Here is a 15,797-nt window from a genome sequence, read left to right as displayed (position 1 = left end):
ACATCCAGGAGTCATGCCAATAATTTACAAGTCATAGGAAATGTTTAATAAGATTCAAGGATGTAAAAGAGCACAGCGTGCAGCTTCATAACATGTTTCTTTCTTTGAGGCTTTAATGGCAAAAAAAAAAAGATTTCTAGAAAAGCCAGGTAAGTCAAACTTTCTTATAAGAACAATTTTTGGAAGATGTCGACAGAATATGTTAAGTCACACACAATTTAAAAATAAATGAAGCATCTCTTTTCTAAGCATCTTACACACACACCACACAAACTGATCGTGTTCAGGCCGTAGAGGTTGTGTACATTATTTGTCTACGTACAAACATTGGAGTGAAGGCAGTGAATGGTGGTGTAGTCTTAAAAGTAGTTTTTCATGTAGGTACTGTAAACATGAGTAGGCTCAGTGACGACTGGAAGATACATATCAGTGCTGTAAATAGACATTATTGCTCACCAGTTAAAATTCACTGTTGTATTTAAAGTATTTCAGTCACATAATGGACTGTGGTTCATGTAAATATGACCACTAGTCATTGTTCATATTTAAAAACAACAGTAGATTAGAGAATATTTGGAGGCAGGAGACAGCTTAAAGCTCTTATTTATATAAAACAATATGTGATGAAAAGTCTGACTGTAATGCCCGGGAAGTTTTCAGAGCATCAGCTGTTGTAGTATTGCTATATATAGGGCCTTCTCTTATATTGCACACACAACATGACTTCAGGACGGTGCGATGAGATTTGAGGAACAAGACGACAACAAGAACAGGCTTCATCCTAGAAGAAACACTTGCTGGCCACAAGTTCCTTTTGGAGATTAAGAAAAAATCCTTTTGCAAACACTAATGTGTACGTTTGACATAACTGTGCTATAAAAATTCACATTCTGAGTTTTTTGTCAAACGACTACAATCACAGTTTCTCCTGTACTGACGTATAAAAGCCCTTTTGAGATTTTGAATATTGAAACTCTTGAGATGAGAAATGTTGGCAGTGAACTCTGCAGCATTAGAGGTAACACCTGCTAACTCAAAGGATAAACATCACATTATTTGGTGGATGCTCATCTCTTCAAAATTCCACCTGAAACCACAATAAGTAGCAAATGTTACATAATGTGGCATTCAAGCTTCCCTTCACACAGAGCTTGCGGCAAGATGCAGACACACATCTTGAAACAGTCTCCAGTTTACCCAGGGGTCAGAGGTCATATTCTGCTGCGCACTGCTGGAGGTACCATTCATACAGTTTCCCCTGTGGAGGAAAAATTAACTGTGTGAGATGTGTCCAAAATCACAAATGAACAGCTGAGCAACAAATGAGCAACTTCTATATTAAAGGGATGTAACAATACCTTAAAAATCGATACAAATATGGACAATATAAATCGATTAAACCAAAAATATATTATATAATAACATTGCAAAAGACAGATGAATGACAAAATAGCACAACTAACATGATGCAGCACAAAGCACAGCGAGCTCGAGACACCAGGAACATAATAAAATATGCTGGGAAGCAGATTGGAAACTTCCCTCACCCAAACGAGGGCAAGACACATTGAAATGACTACATGTATTGTTACTGAAATGATTATGTCTGATGATTAACGCATTAGAGCAAGCTGTAATGACCCAACTTTTGAAAAAAAAGATGTAAATTTCTATTAGGCGATCAAAAGACGGTTGTTCAGTGTCTTCCAAAAGCTTTCTGTGCTTCAATGTCGGACACACAGACTGTACCAGTGTATTTAAACAGATTATCATTATGTGTGCTATAGATGTATTTACTGTAAAGATGTATTTATCTGATTTGGGATTTGTTCTCAAATCTACAAAGACTCTTAAGGCTCAGGTAAGAAAAGATAAAAAAAACGTTTGTTAATACGTGCCCAATATTTACAGTCTTTGGGATTGCAAACTGTGCACATGGATAAGCAATCTGTGTACACTTTGCTATTTTTTGCAAACTGTGCACTCAGTTAACAAGTCCTACGGGACAGTTTACAAAATCACGCCCACAAATTGCAATCCATTGTCACTGATAATAAGCGGTGCACAGATTTACAACTGGCTTCTTATTTTGTCTTACCCGAGCCTTCAGGAGCTCAGTGAAAGTATTTTGTTTATGTTAAATAAATTTTTCCAAAAGGTCTTTCGTAAGACGTTATCATATACATTTTTTATTAGAAAAAAATATGAATTGGTTTGTTAGTAACTATAATAAGAATAGTTCAAAAGTCTTACATACAAATCAAGAATAAAAAAGTATATATTGTGTTTTTTTCACTGGCAGAGAATTAAATGAAAATAATCTAATTTTTTCATAACCTGACATCAATTTAATTTATTTATAAAACTTATAAAATCAGAGAAAATCTGGATTAAATGGTATCGTAAACTCAGTGTCATGATACGTATCATATGGTGAGATCAGTGTAGCGTTACATCCCTAATATTAGACATGGCATAGTAGAATAAATTCTAACCTTCTTTGTTTTGACGATGTCCTGGATATATTCATTGTACTCTGCCATCAACTTCTTCTCCTTCTTCGTCAGAGTCTTATTCCCCCGGCTGAGAATGAAGAGCATCACAACAATGTTCACTCAGCATTTCAAGAATCATTATCTGTGTATTTGTGAGTGTGTGTCTGTGTGATCTACAGCTTGAGACATTTGTCTAAGAGGCAAAGATGTATATCATTTAAGATCAGTATTTAATGTTAAGTAACCTGCTTTAATAAGCTGGTCCTGAACCAAATGGCCATCACAAGTTGTGCTTCAATTTATATATTTGTCATTGATTCACCTGAGGATGATTCCCTCAATTAATCGATGGTTCAGAATTTTATTCAGAGTTCACATCTCTAATATCCTACAGTTATTTCATTAAATGGCTTATTTATTTGATCAACAGTTTAAAAACATATTCAGTGAACTGTGGGGGGTGGGGGGTGGGGGGACAGATCATCTTCACAACCAACAAGCAAAGCAAATCTATGTTTGGTGTTTCAATAACACAGTTTTGTGTATGTTTGTACTTTAACACTCACCCTGCAAAGTACTTTGCTAGGAACAGCAGAAGGTAGCAAAAAGCTCCAAAGATGAGGACAAACACAACTTGTCCATCTTCTGGTATCCAGTCCCATAAAAACATCACTATTCCCTGAGAGATACATGTTGAATAGACACACAGAGACCCTGGTTCACAATGAAATGAAATGACATTCTACTGTGATGTTATCTGTAAGATGTAAAAAAAAATATATATATATTGCCAGTGTGACTCACTGTGAAGATGGAAACCGTCCGAGCCGGCCCTTCACCAAGCAGCTCATCCAGCTGCTCTTTGGAGATGGTGTTCACAATGAAGCTGAGGATGAAGAGGGTAGGGAGGACAATGCCCAGTGCCCCACAGAGGAACGAGTGAAGACGGACGCTTTTGTTGTGCGTCGCGTCAGCCCTGCATGCGCACAAAAGAAATCTGGTTTTAATATCACATTTTCTGCAGAGAGTAATATCTGTCGACTCTTATCTCCGGCTTTGCAGGAGGCATCTTGCATCAGGGTTAATTAGCTTTAGTTGTAGCCTGAACACAGTGAAACACGGCGTGCTGTATGTCGAGAGTCAAACCTGTCTTTCTCAATTCTGCTGCTGATTGTGGAACAGATAAGGTCACAGTCTTTCTCCAGCTGATCCAAAGTCTTCTGAACAGCCTGGTTTATGGTCTTCTCGATGGTCTGACACACTCCATCGATCTGGTTCACACAGCGGCTTGGCTGGAAAACACATAGGAAAAAGTGATCCTGCAAATGATTGATTTTTTTTTACTTTATTTTTTCTATAAAGGAAGCATTCAATATATAATCACAAAACCATATTAAACCTTCAAATACCAGGGGAGAGACTGTCAGTGTACTTTTATTTTATGGTGTATCTTTGTGTTGAGATCCTTCTGGTTTTCTGGACTAAAGGATAAAGTTTGGTCACAACGCCAAAGGGTTTAAACTGATCACAGAAAAACGCTGGTGTCTTTCATTCTGAATCCAAACCCTTCATACAGTTTTCTACAACATGAAGGAGAGTTTCTGTTTTTCTCATCATTTGTTTTCCAAGGACCGATTTGTTATTTTATTGAAGTTGTAAAGGACTGAATGAAAAGAAAAGAACAACAACAACAGCATCCTCTTTGGAATAATTGTTCGAACATGTTCAGATGTGTATCTCAAAAAGGAAAGGTCTGGAAGCTTTGACAACAAATGCTGCTTCTAACTCTAATCCTGAGGGTGTTTTGACTGATGCTTTGGTCACTCTGCAGGAAGTTAAGCTGCACTCGCTCAACAAGAATAAATTGGACTTCTGCAGGAATGCACAAATCTACCATCAGTGGTGGAGCTTTGTGGTTGTAGATCACAAGATGGTGCAGCAATAATTCAAGACTGGAGCTGAAAATGTAAAAGGTGGCTGATCCGGGGCCATGGTTTACAACCCCTGCCCCCCCCCCACCCCAGAGTAGATAAATCTCTCATTCATCTTGTTGCAAAATTAATCATGCTGTTCCAGCCATCAAGAGCCACCAGGAAACCTGGAACGGAGAATTTACATTCAAAAGCAATCAATGGCAGTTCAACCCCAAAGGAAGCAGAGAGCTTTAAATCCTGACCTGAGATCAGACCCGGTCTGACGTCTAAAAGAGGAAAGAAAAGAAAAGAAAAAAAAAAGGCTCCTGTCTTGTGAGGGATACTTATTAAAGGGATACTTCACCCGTTGAAACATGAATCTGTATTGACATTGGGTCATATATGTAGTAGAAATGTGAAATACATTTTGATGTTGGTGCCTTCTTGGCCGTGAAAAGGCAGAAAGTGTCTTTGTGGCTCATGTGGATGAAAGACACCAAATCCCAGAATGCACAGCACCGCAGGCCACTCCCACTAAGGTCAGGTTTACAGACATGTTTACTTCAACACATAAGGCCATTTCCTCAACTGATTCCGAGATTTCTTCCAGATGGAATTGGTATTTTGGAAATTCCTGGCAGAAAACAGACTGTATGTCTGTGTCCATAGGCAAACAGTGAGAGCACCAACACTACCAGTCCGCCCCAGTTCGAGCCGGCCCGGGCTCCTCGCCCTCACCACCACCGACAGGCAGGCCTTATGTCTCGGCTGCTGAGCTGGCAGCGGCCGGCGGCGTCCAGCAATATAGCAATATAGCAATATAGCAATATAGCGGCGAGACGGTTGCTGCCGACAGGCTGGTTTTGTTTCTCAGCTGCTGCGGCCAGCGGCGGCCCTGGCGGCCCTGGAGGCCAGCGGTGGCCCCGGCCTGTTAGCATAGCTTCCAAGCAATATGGCAGACGTTAAGTTTCGATTCTGGAAGTGAGTTCCCACCCACTGATCTGTGATTTGTCTGTAGCTTCAGTGGTCGAAAATATGAGGAACTAGCGATGTAGTTTCACCTTGCTAACCACAACAGCTTCCAGTGACACAAAATGACGATTTTTGCGTCACTGGAAACTCCTTGTAGGACTTAGAAATACAAAGATTTCCCATCTCAGGGGAAAATGAGGGCGGGATGTACGACCATTCAAAAATACGACCAGGTTTCTAATGATACAAAGCTTAATGCAAATGGGTGAAGTATCCCTTTAATGTATTTGTGTAAATATCGAAACTCGATATTGGATCTGTATATGTGGATATGTATGAATAAGTTAAGGGATGAGGATCATTTCACGGATGTATATGTAAGTCATATGGGAAATACAAAAGGAAGGATTGGATTCTCAGTCCAATTACAAGCGTTCCAATCACATCTGGAGTGAGGCCACATGCATAAACTTGAAGTGTATTGCTCTAAAAGCTTTAAAGAAGGAGACGTGTGTTTCTCTACTTAGTCATATGGGGGAAGGCTCTTGCTTGTAAGGAATAAAAGTCAAGTAAGTACCGGTAAGTGAAACAAGTGCATCCTGGTATTTGATACTTTCTTTTCTTGACAGACGCCGATGACAAACTAGACAATCTCAAAATGTTAACTATCAATCACAGAAACATTAAGCAAACAAACAGTCTTACCTTCTGTGGGTTGGGTATGTATATAGTAGGCATATCAAAACCACATTTGTTAAGACCTGGACGGCGACACAGTTCCTGGACTATCTGCATCATTACCCTCTGTGAAAAAAAAAACAAGGACATTTTATTGAGGTTTACTTAGATTTTTACAAGATCAAATCCATTTGTTTTAAAAAAGACACATGATCATTGGACCAACCTGCCTGTCCGTTTCCTTCCCGGCTTCATCTGCCTTGCTGAGATAGAACAGCAGTTTGTCTCCACATTTCTCACTCAGCTGCTCCACGATGTTGAGTGTGCGCTTGCAGAGCGCCTGACCCATCGGGTCGAAGAACACAAACACCAAATCAGACTGTTCACCTGCACCAAAAAGAATAAAAAAGAGACATCCATTAGAGAGACAAAAATTGCTTTAGAGTAGAAAGTGACACTTACAGATGCAAAGACATACCCAGCCAAGTGATGGCGCTGTTGACATTAAAAGGGTAGACCATGTCCCCGTCCACCAAACCCGGCGTGTCCACAAATGTAACCAGACTGAACTTCTTCTGTTTGGAGGTGGAGATCTCAGCAGACAGATAGTCTGTAACACCTGGAATAAACACATAAACAGTGCGTGTGTGCAGGTGCTTCCCTCGGGATAAACTCATAATAGAACACTGATGATGAAATAAAAGCTGAGTCCCTGCAGGAAGCTGTCACCTCTAATGACTGTATTACTGTGTGCTACTGGAAGCCGCAGTGCGGTCAATACTTGAACCCCTGAGGGAGGACGGTGACACTAAAGATCAAGAACACTTTCAACTGTTCTCGACTTTAACGCTTGCGTTTTTCCGTTAGTGTGCATTTTTGTATTTTAAATCGCAAAATGTACTGAATGATCCGAGATAAGATCATGTACTTCATCGTCGTACTACGTAGATGCACTAACACATGGGAGAACGTCTGTCAGTAGGCCACACCCTAACTGACAAAATGTCCAATCAAAAGCGTAAAAACATTAATAGCTAATGTGTTTTTTTCACAGTTCACTCTGCGCTGATCTGTTGTCATGGTTACACACACAACAGCTCTTCAACTGGCAGCTTTAGCGTGGGGCGTGGGACATAAAGCTAGCCAGTGAAGAACGACTGTGAGGCAACGCACTGTGAGGTTACGATACACCAAAGCAAGCCACATACAAGTCCCCCTGAAACCCTGAGTCTGAGCACCAGAACAGGATCACTATTCAGACAAACACCAACTATGAACAGAATAAACCCCACCCACATCCACCAACACACAACCTCATCTTTGCTCCACATCCCCCACACATACATACAGGCCCGGGATGAGACTGAGGCTGTTTCATAGGAGGAGGCAGGTGTTAACAGGCAGCACAAATCACATCATTGTACTGCAGAGAGCAAAGCTGCTGCTGCTGGAGCACATTAGCATTCCCTTATGTTTTTCTTACATCAGCATGGACACATCATCAACGCATATGCTTCTTTCAACACCTCCTAGAAGTATATTCCAATTGTCTTGCAATATTTAGATATTACTTTGTGCAAAAGGTGATAGGAAGGCTGTTGCTTTCATGCATCAAACATTAGATGGAGAAATCCTTTCATTCGCTCTCTAGAAGGCTGCTAATCTTTACTTTCCCTCTTCAGAATCATTCAATCAAAATATACACATGCATGCATCTTAACACAACCAATGAAAGAAATACAACACATGCCAGGCTTTTTTTTTTTTTTTAAAGTGAAGGGAAGAGAGCGATGCTTGCCATGCGTGCTAAGTTCCTCAAGTGGCTGTAACTGAGAAGGCTACACTGGAGATCTCATACACGAGGAAAAGGGCAAAGGCTGCCATAATGCTGCATTGACCAAGACTAAAAAAAGAACGTGTTGGACAAACAGTTCAGACAAGACACAATGCACATTTAACTTAAGTGCAAGGGCGGAGAAAACAACCACACAACATTTCACTTGTGAGGTACTCTTAAAACTCTCACGCAGCCTGACCTCATGACAACAGGTTGCAAAGTTTAAGACAAAAATACAGAGTTACACGTCCTTCATGCTAAGCCTGGAATGACATTAAAAAGTACTTCCATGCACATCCCGAAAGAGAACAAACTGTAAAAGCAGCCGCTACTCCCACATAAATGTAAACGCTGCTTTTTTGATGAGTCATCCTCAGCTGCTGTGACAGGTGAACAATTTCCTGATAGAGTGGATTTTCAGAGGCAGAGATGAGCTTCAGATAAGAAGATTTCCAGCTGTAGATGGGTGATGTTGTGCAAGTGTCAGGCCTGCGGTGTAGAGCTGCTGCTGCTCCTGCTGCTCCTGCTGCTCCTGCTGCTGCTGCGGTCGGGGCTGAGGCGTCTCTAACGGCTGTGACATTTCTCAGCAGCTCCTCCTGACTCCACTGCACTGCTGTCGATGGGGCGTGTGACTCACAAGCCATACCGCGAGCGCTCCCAGTCCGCACCCAGTGAACCCTCGCTCTCCACACTTAAACTGTCCACACACACACACACACACACACACACACACACACACACACACACACACACACACACACACACACACACACACACACACACACACACACACACACACACACACACACACACACACACACACACACACACACACACACACACACACACACACACACACACACACACACACACACACACACACACACACACACACACACACACACACACACACACACACACACACACACACACACACACACACACACACACACACACACACACACACACACACACACACACACACACACACACACACACACACACACACACACACACACACACACACACACACACACACACAGCTCCCCTCCCCCTCAGACAGAAGGCACACCCAGACTCTTCCTCACGACCACCTCAACATCCAGAAGCTTCAGATCACTGCTGCTGCTGCACAGCGAGCTGAGAGCGATAGTCTGGGCACAATGTGCTGTAATCATGTCACTCTTTCTTCCATGTGAGAGGAATCTCAACAGGGGATCACATCTCAGAAACTACTTGCACAGATGTATCAGGAGGGGAGCAGGATTCTGAATTAAAAAGGTAAAAACTTGACACGTCAAAGAATGACTCAGCGTTGAGTCATCAGAGTGAAACCTTAAATCACGAGAGACATGGGATAAGCAATAACATAAATAAATAGTCATAAGAAAGCACATGTTGGAGGACATGTTTTAATGCTCCTACGTGAGGAGTTTTGTATTTGTTTTGAAACAGATAACTCCTGATGCTTCTGAATATTCATGTGACAAGATCCATATTTCTATGCTTTTATCATTAATGCCTAAAACCACTTCCATGGGGGATGGAGTCAGACTAATTGATCCTTTTTGGACACAGCAAACATTTACAGAGGGTGATATGAAATCACAAGACAACTTCTACATTCACAGAACAAAACCAGCAAAGAAACAAGAGAAACCACTCCGTCCACATGGGGGGGGGGGGGGGGGGGGGGGGGGGGGGCAAAGTCGGCACAAACTGAAGGTTTCTCACAGTGACTTTAAATTGAGCTTACTTTATGTGAAAAGCAACGACACTCAAGCTTTTTGTAGTAGCTGGGTCGCCTGTGTAACCCACACACATCAGGGCTTTTCATCTTACTTAGTAACCAGGCCATACAGGAAAATAACCAGGGGTCTTTGGACAATGCACAACACTTGGCACGTGGCAGCATATAGGTCCAACACTTACAGTATAATGTTAAGAGATACCAGCTCCATCTGGAGAAATGAGTCCTGTCATGTGCACCCCATAAATACTTTGGTTTGTTACTTGTTGTGGCTGGCAAACTGAATACACTGTGATACAATCTTGTGTCTTTTGGGCCTTAAAGAGACATTTTAAACCTTTTTATTAGCTTAAAGTTGACTAATGTGAGATTGCTGTGAACTGACAGCACACCATTCCAAAATGAGGCCACACTCAGCAAATGGCAGGTGCCCATATAGCACATATATGTGCCCATATAGCACAGAGAACATATATAGGACCTACAGTATGAACCGTGCTCTTGGTTCAGACCCTACATTCTGTGGTTTGGCTGACTCTCAGGCAGCACATGTAATCATTATTAATCAAGTCACATTGAATTTGTTTGTATATTAAAATATGATTTCCATATTCTTACCGCCTACTCCGTGTAAACACATGAAACTATCACCAAATACGTACTGGATAAGCTGCAGACAGTGTTAGGGTCTTATGACTGAGGTGATAAATTAATGTTGTGAACACTTAACCTCATTTGCAACTATCTCAAATGAAACATCATGCTTCATAATGATGCTTAACAGATCACAAGCCTCCATAATGTATTCTTTGACCAGATGGGGGCAGCAAACATCAAGCTGAAAAAATAACCCTTTAAAGTTCTTTTTTTTAACATATTAAAGATGATTTAACAACAAAAAGAGCAAAAAAAAAAGAAAGGCTGAAAGGAGGTTTTCTTTTATCGCCCCAAAAAATGTCAGCTTTTAAATCCAGGGCTTAAAAAATACTTGTTACATTTTTTGATGCATTTCCTTAAACTATGTTAAACTGATTTGTATAGTATCCAGTCATCATTGTAGTTTGATTCTGAATATGATAAACTAACATGAATGAAAGTGTGGATTCAGTTATAAGTGTCGAACAATAAACTGCAGAGAGAGAGAGAGAGAGAGATAGAGAGAGAGAGAGAAAAGAGAGAAACAGATAGAATGAAGGGGATCCAGCTCCAAGAGGGACCCTGCAGTGATGCAGTGATGCAGCGTACGGTGACAGGACACTGACAGGACGTTGAGTAAAGCACAGGTAGCTGGTGGTGAGCCTGGAGAGAGCTGGTGTGCAGCATGGAGCTTTCCACAGTGTCCCTCTGAGAGCTGGAGTTGTTTCTCTCATTCTCTCTCTCTATCCCTCTTAATTTCTCTCTGGATACTATATGAATCATTATTTAAAGTAGAAGACGGTGCATCCATTACATTGGTGATCATTTGTTTGATGTGTTTAAAGAGAGTAAGTGAGAAAAACACTGAAATCCAGTCATAATACCTCCAAACATCCAAACAGCTCCTCTCATGAACAGCAGACAGCTGTATGAGAAAGAGAAGAGATCCCAGCACTGTATACATACAGCAAATGGCTGTCACTGTATACGGTTTATTTGGAAGCTTGATATGGGGGTTTACTGCGGCGCTGATCTTAACAACACAGCAGAGGAGAAAACAAGCTGGTTTCAGTATTCAAGGCAAATCCACATAAAGCGGCTACTAATCGAGAATGAGTTTTAGCATAGGACTAGCATGCACTTTAAAAAGACAGTGCACGTTTCTGATGCTGAAACATGAAGAAAAGACTCACCTTTAAACTCAAGGAGCGGCCGAAAGTGAGGGTAGAGATGTAGCGTTGCATTTCCCTGTGAAAGAGTGACAAAACAAAGACAGTCACATGGTGAGATAAATGTTTATGTGCAGTTAGTCTAAGTTACAGCAGAGTATGCTTTCCTTTCTCAATACTTTGCACTCAAGCTCAGTGCACGTTCTTAAAGATTCTTCTGTATGTAGGAGATAATCCTTCCGCTCTGCAGTCTTTTACCACAAATATATGATTCAACTTCATCACCTCCAGCCACAGCAGGAGATGAACACAGAGGCAGAGGATGAGAGGAGATGGAGAAGTAGGTGCCTCCATTGTGTGTGTGTGTGTGTGTGTGTGTGTGTGTGTGTGTGTGTGTGTGTGTGTGTGTGTGTGTGTGTGTGTGTGTGTGTGTGTGTGTGTGTTTCTATTCAAAGCCTCTTACTGGAGCAGCCTACAGAAAGACAAATCACCACTGACTGCATAAAGGCTGACATCGCACATATCGGACTACAACTTCACGACAGTCAAAAACACAATATATGAAATGTACATTTCATTAATTGAAGCATGCAAAATGAAGCTGCTTGTTGTGTTTTCATGCATAAGTTGGTCGATCTGTGTAAAAGCTTTTAATAACGTTGTACATTAAGTCTGTCATTATAAGTGATGGTTGCTCTTCTTACCGTCAGTGATTCTCTTTTACGCCCACTTGTGATGAACGTGAAGCCCTGAGTTTCGATGGCGACGCCAGCTTTCTGTATGTGCTCTTCAACATACCTGAAACCACAGCAATCCACATCAAAGACAGCTGCAGCAACCATTTGTTCCTTTCATCTTGTATTCACAGTGCAAGAGTACAAATTGACATCTTCATATTGCTGATTTTGTCCGACTGTCTTCTTTATTTTTCATTTACATCGAAAAGGGAAGCTTCAATACATGAACACAGCAATCTGTCATTTATCACAGCGTGTCAATTGGTTTAACATCTATTAAACTAAAAAATGTTTAATCACTTTAAAAAGACCAGTTTATTAATAAGAGGACTTGTTGAAGAGTGATTTGAACTCTGAACAAACAGACTTTCTTGTCCTCTCCAATCTCTCAGATCTCAGAACTAAACTAAAGTATTCACACACTGATGGTAGTGATCGCTATGTAGTATCATCCATCAGAAGTAACTAATCCCATTCATACACCGCCACCGAAGCAGCGTTAAGTGTTTTGCCCAAGGACACATCGGACATGTTGCCCAGCTGGGGATTGAACCCTCGACCTTCCAGTTGAGAGTCGATGACTCTACCAACTGAGCCACAAGCGCCCAGGCGGTTTTCATTCTCATGCAAATCTTGATTATAGTAAAACTCAACACTAGAGCGTCTTCTCAGAGAAGATTCTAAATATTTCCCTTTAACTGAGTGCTGCAATATCAAAAAAAACTTAATTAAAATAAATAAAACTTAAGCTACTTATTTAAACGGTTAAACAGCATCACGGTTTATTAAATGACAGCAAATCCCTCAATGACTCGAGTGTGGCATTTAATTCCTAAAGACCACAGATCCCATCAAAAGAGAAATGTTTTACCAGTTAATGAAGGAGCTCTTCCCTGCAGAATGGTTACCCATTATCATCACTATTATCTTCTTTCTGGGAGGCAGGAGACACACTCCCAGGCTGCTGGCAATCTTCACCAGGCCTGAAAACACACAAAAACATGAAGACACAATAAGCAGGGCGTGGAGAAGTTAAAGTTGCATCATCACAATGCAATGTGTTACATCAACTATATAGAAATACGAAAAGAGAACTACTGGGTGCTCATCTATACATCTTTGTAGACAGCAAAGTAACTGTTGACTATTTTGTTTTACTGCAGTTATTCTTCAAGTAAAAACGGTGAAAATACATAAACACATGTACAGCTTCAAATACAAATTATGGCTTCCTTCGCCATAAATCATTTTATATGAATAAATGGTAATACAGCAATAGTTTTGACATAACCCATATTTGAAGACATCACCTTGATCTCTGTGAAGTAGCATTTTTTGTCCCTTTATGGACATTTAATCAACATTATATCTAAAAAGGTATGTAATAATGATGAGAAGCATTTAGAAAAATGCCCATTTACCCGAGATGTTTTTTTGCTTTTTTTTTCCTTCTACAGTGATCCCTGAACTTGTAAGAAATCCTGGATAAGGTTTAGAGATGCTATACCAGAGTGATATCCTGAAAATCTAACAGCTGTACAATGAAACCAGTTTGCTGAATGGTTCTTTTCAGAGTTGTAAGGCAGCCCACACTGGCATCTGAATAATTCTTACTTTTTAGTTTGCGCCTCTTAATTCTTTCCAGAAAACTTCCTGAAATGAAGTTTTATATTACCCGTTAAGAGTGTCAGTCAAAGGTGAAACTGTAGCTCAAAATCATACAAACCCGTTTCTTTCTCTTTTGTTGGTTAACCATGACAAGGGCTGCAACAAATGTTTATTGTCATAACTCATAATGGAATGATCATGTGTTTCTTTTATTGATCCGGTGTTTTGGGGGGATATTTTGGATCATTATTTCTACAAGCCCAAGGGGACACCCTTAAATGTCCCTCTTGTCTACAACCTCAATATATTCAGTAAAGTGACATAGGGGAGTAAAGAAACAAAAATACATTTTGTCACATATCCAAAACGAACTTATAATTAGCTTAATACTTGACAAAAAAAAAGTGGTTTGACGATCAACTGTATAATGCAGCTACTGTAACAATATTAGTGTAAAAGTTAGACAGGACACCTCCTCATTGACTCTGAGCTCTGTGACGCTCAGTGATCGAGTGAACCTCTCAGTATAAAAGACGTGTTGTTGTACACCCCTCCAATATTTATCTTCCAGCACACAAAAGAGACATGTTGTTGGTTCAGTCCTAGCCCCTCTGGGCTCGACAGTTTGCCATACAACATGTTGCAGGGGTGTTATCTGACAGAGTTAAGGCGCTGCCCTGCTGCAGGCTGCAGGCTGCAGAAAAGCCTCAGTTATCAATGTCATCATGTGATGATTGACACTGACCGACAGCTGCTGCAGACCACCAACAAGTCCCCACCTCATACCTACAGGATTTCACTTTTAACACCATCTCAAACTTCAGAGTCCAACTGATCCACAAAGTTATATAACAGCACAACTAGGCTTGCTTGTTTCTGCTGCACGGTCTTGAAACTAACTTGAAAGGTTGGCTCGTTTTTCTTAACCTGGTTGTTGAATATTTACCGTTTTCGCTGTCGACATACAGACTGTGGCATTCTTTCAGGATCCTTTCCCCCGGCGTAGTGATCGCAGACTCCAGGGGGTTTGCCACAGACCGAGGCTTTCTGCCCGACATTATGACCACCAGCCACCAAGCCGCCTCTCAGCGGGTCCCCATGAACCTCCGGGGGGAAGAGTTTCAGTGTCGCACATCGGGCTCCTGTGCGGATGAAGCGCCCTCCAGCGGTCAAACCCTGACATCACACTACAGCAACAGACTAAACATGAACAGTGGAGTCTCATGATATTCTATTAAAGAGGACATATTATATATAAATGAAACATCTGTGCTGTGCTTTGGTCAAAATATAACATGAATCAAGCCTCAGAGGAGGTTTGTGACCCTGTATAAACCAGCTCTCTCAAAACGCTCTGTTTTGGTGTGTGTGTCTCTTTAAATGCAAACGAGTCCATGGGTAGAGATACCAGGGGAGGGGATGTTTTTTGTTTTGTTTTTGTTTTTTACCAGAATCCCACTGTGACGTCACAAGGTGAAAACTGGGCACTTTTCTCTGTTTTGTCTAACTTATGCGGACCACAAACTAAGGACTGGATGGGTTTATTTCACATTTTGTGGGTCGGTAGACACTCAGGTTACCCACAGTTCAAAGTCACTGTAAAAGTGGATTCATAATATTCATAGTATCTCCCCTTTAATTTCTCTGAATTGTTTTATGAGACAATCCAAAACAAGTTGTTTGTAAATTTATTATTACAGATTGCAAATCCGTGAACAGTGGGAACGAAGTTGCAAAGGGCTTTTTCTTTTTTCTTACCTGAGCCTTTCTTGTGCTAGGTACGTTTGAATATCTGAACCATAGACTGCTTTTGATTGTTCTTGTCAATGCAGCTCTGATTGAAATACATAGACTGGAAAGATTTAAGGGAGATACAATGCTAATTCAAAGTTTAATTCAAATTTTCGAATTATGGTTCGTTTGGAGAAGGGAAGTGGATGATGTCGGTTTTGAAAAATAATGAGACCGTTCAAATTGGAGAAACGTGGATGCTAACTGCTAG

General features: G+C 40.9%; 1 protein-coding gene across 1 annotated transcript; it reads right to left on the bottom strand.

Moving 5' to 3' along the window:
* Positions 1-23: 23 nt before the first annotated feature.
* si:dkey-98f17.5 (uncharacterized protein LOC569123 homolog) lies at positions 24-14,909 on the bottom strand. The gene is made up of 13 exons (XM_061038091.1): positions 14,742-14,909; positions 13,059-13,170; positions 12,155-12,248; positions 11,475-11,529; positions 6,537-6,677; positions 6,285-6,445; positions 6,086-6,184; positions 3,642-3,787; positions 3,300-3,471; positions 3,062-3,174; positions 2,496-2,583; positions 1,170-1,258; positions 24-1,133 (listed from the first exon to the last, which is right to left on the bottom strand). The coding sequence occupies exons 1-12, from the start codon at positions 14,851-14,853 to the stop codon at positions 1,205-1,207; spliced, it is 1,347 nt and encodes a 448-aa protein (XP_060894074.1). The 5' UTR covers positions 14,854-14,909; the 3' UTR covers positions 24-1,133; positions 1,170-1,204.
* Positions 14,910-15,797: the final 888 nt, after the last annotated feature.

The sequence above is a fragment of the Labrus mixtus genome, chromosome 5 (assembly GCF_963584025.1).
Source record: "Labrus mixtus chromosome 5, fLabMix1.1, whole genome shotgun sequence".
NCBI lineage: Eukaryota > Metazoa > Chordata > Actinopteri > Labriformes > Labridae > Labrus > Labrus mixtus.
This window is presented reverse-complemented; position numbering and strand designations above follow the sequence as displayed.

Excerpts from the sequence above, each read along its gene's own strand:
- si:dkey-98f17.5 (XM_061038091.1), bottom strand. The coding sequence starts at position 14,853 with ATGTCGGGCAGAAAGCCTCGGTCTGTGGCAAACCCCCTGGAGTCTGCG. Across the intron at positions 6,678-11,474 it reads GCCGCTCCTTGAGTTTAAAG|GTGTTACAGACTATCTGTCT; the intron begins GTGAGTCTTTTC and ends TGTTTATTCCAG. Across the intron at positions 6,185-6,284 it reads GGAAGGAAACGGACAGGCAG|AGGGTAATGATGCAGATAGT; the intron begins GTTGGTCCAATG and ends TTTTTTTCACAG.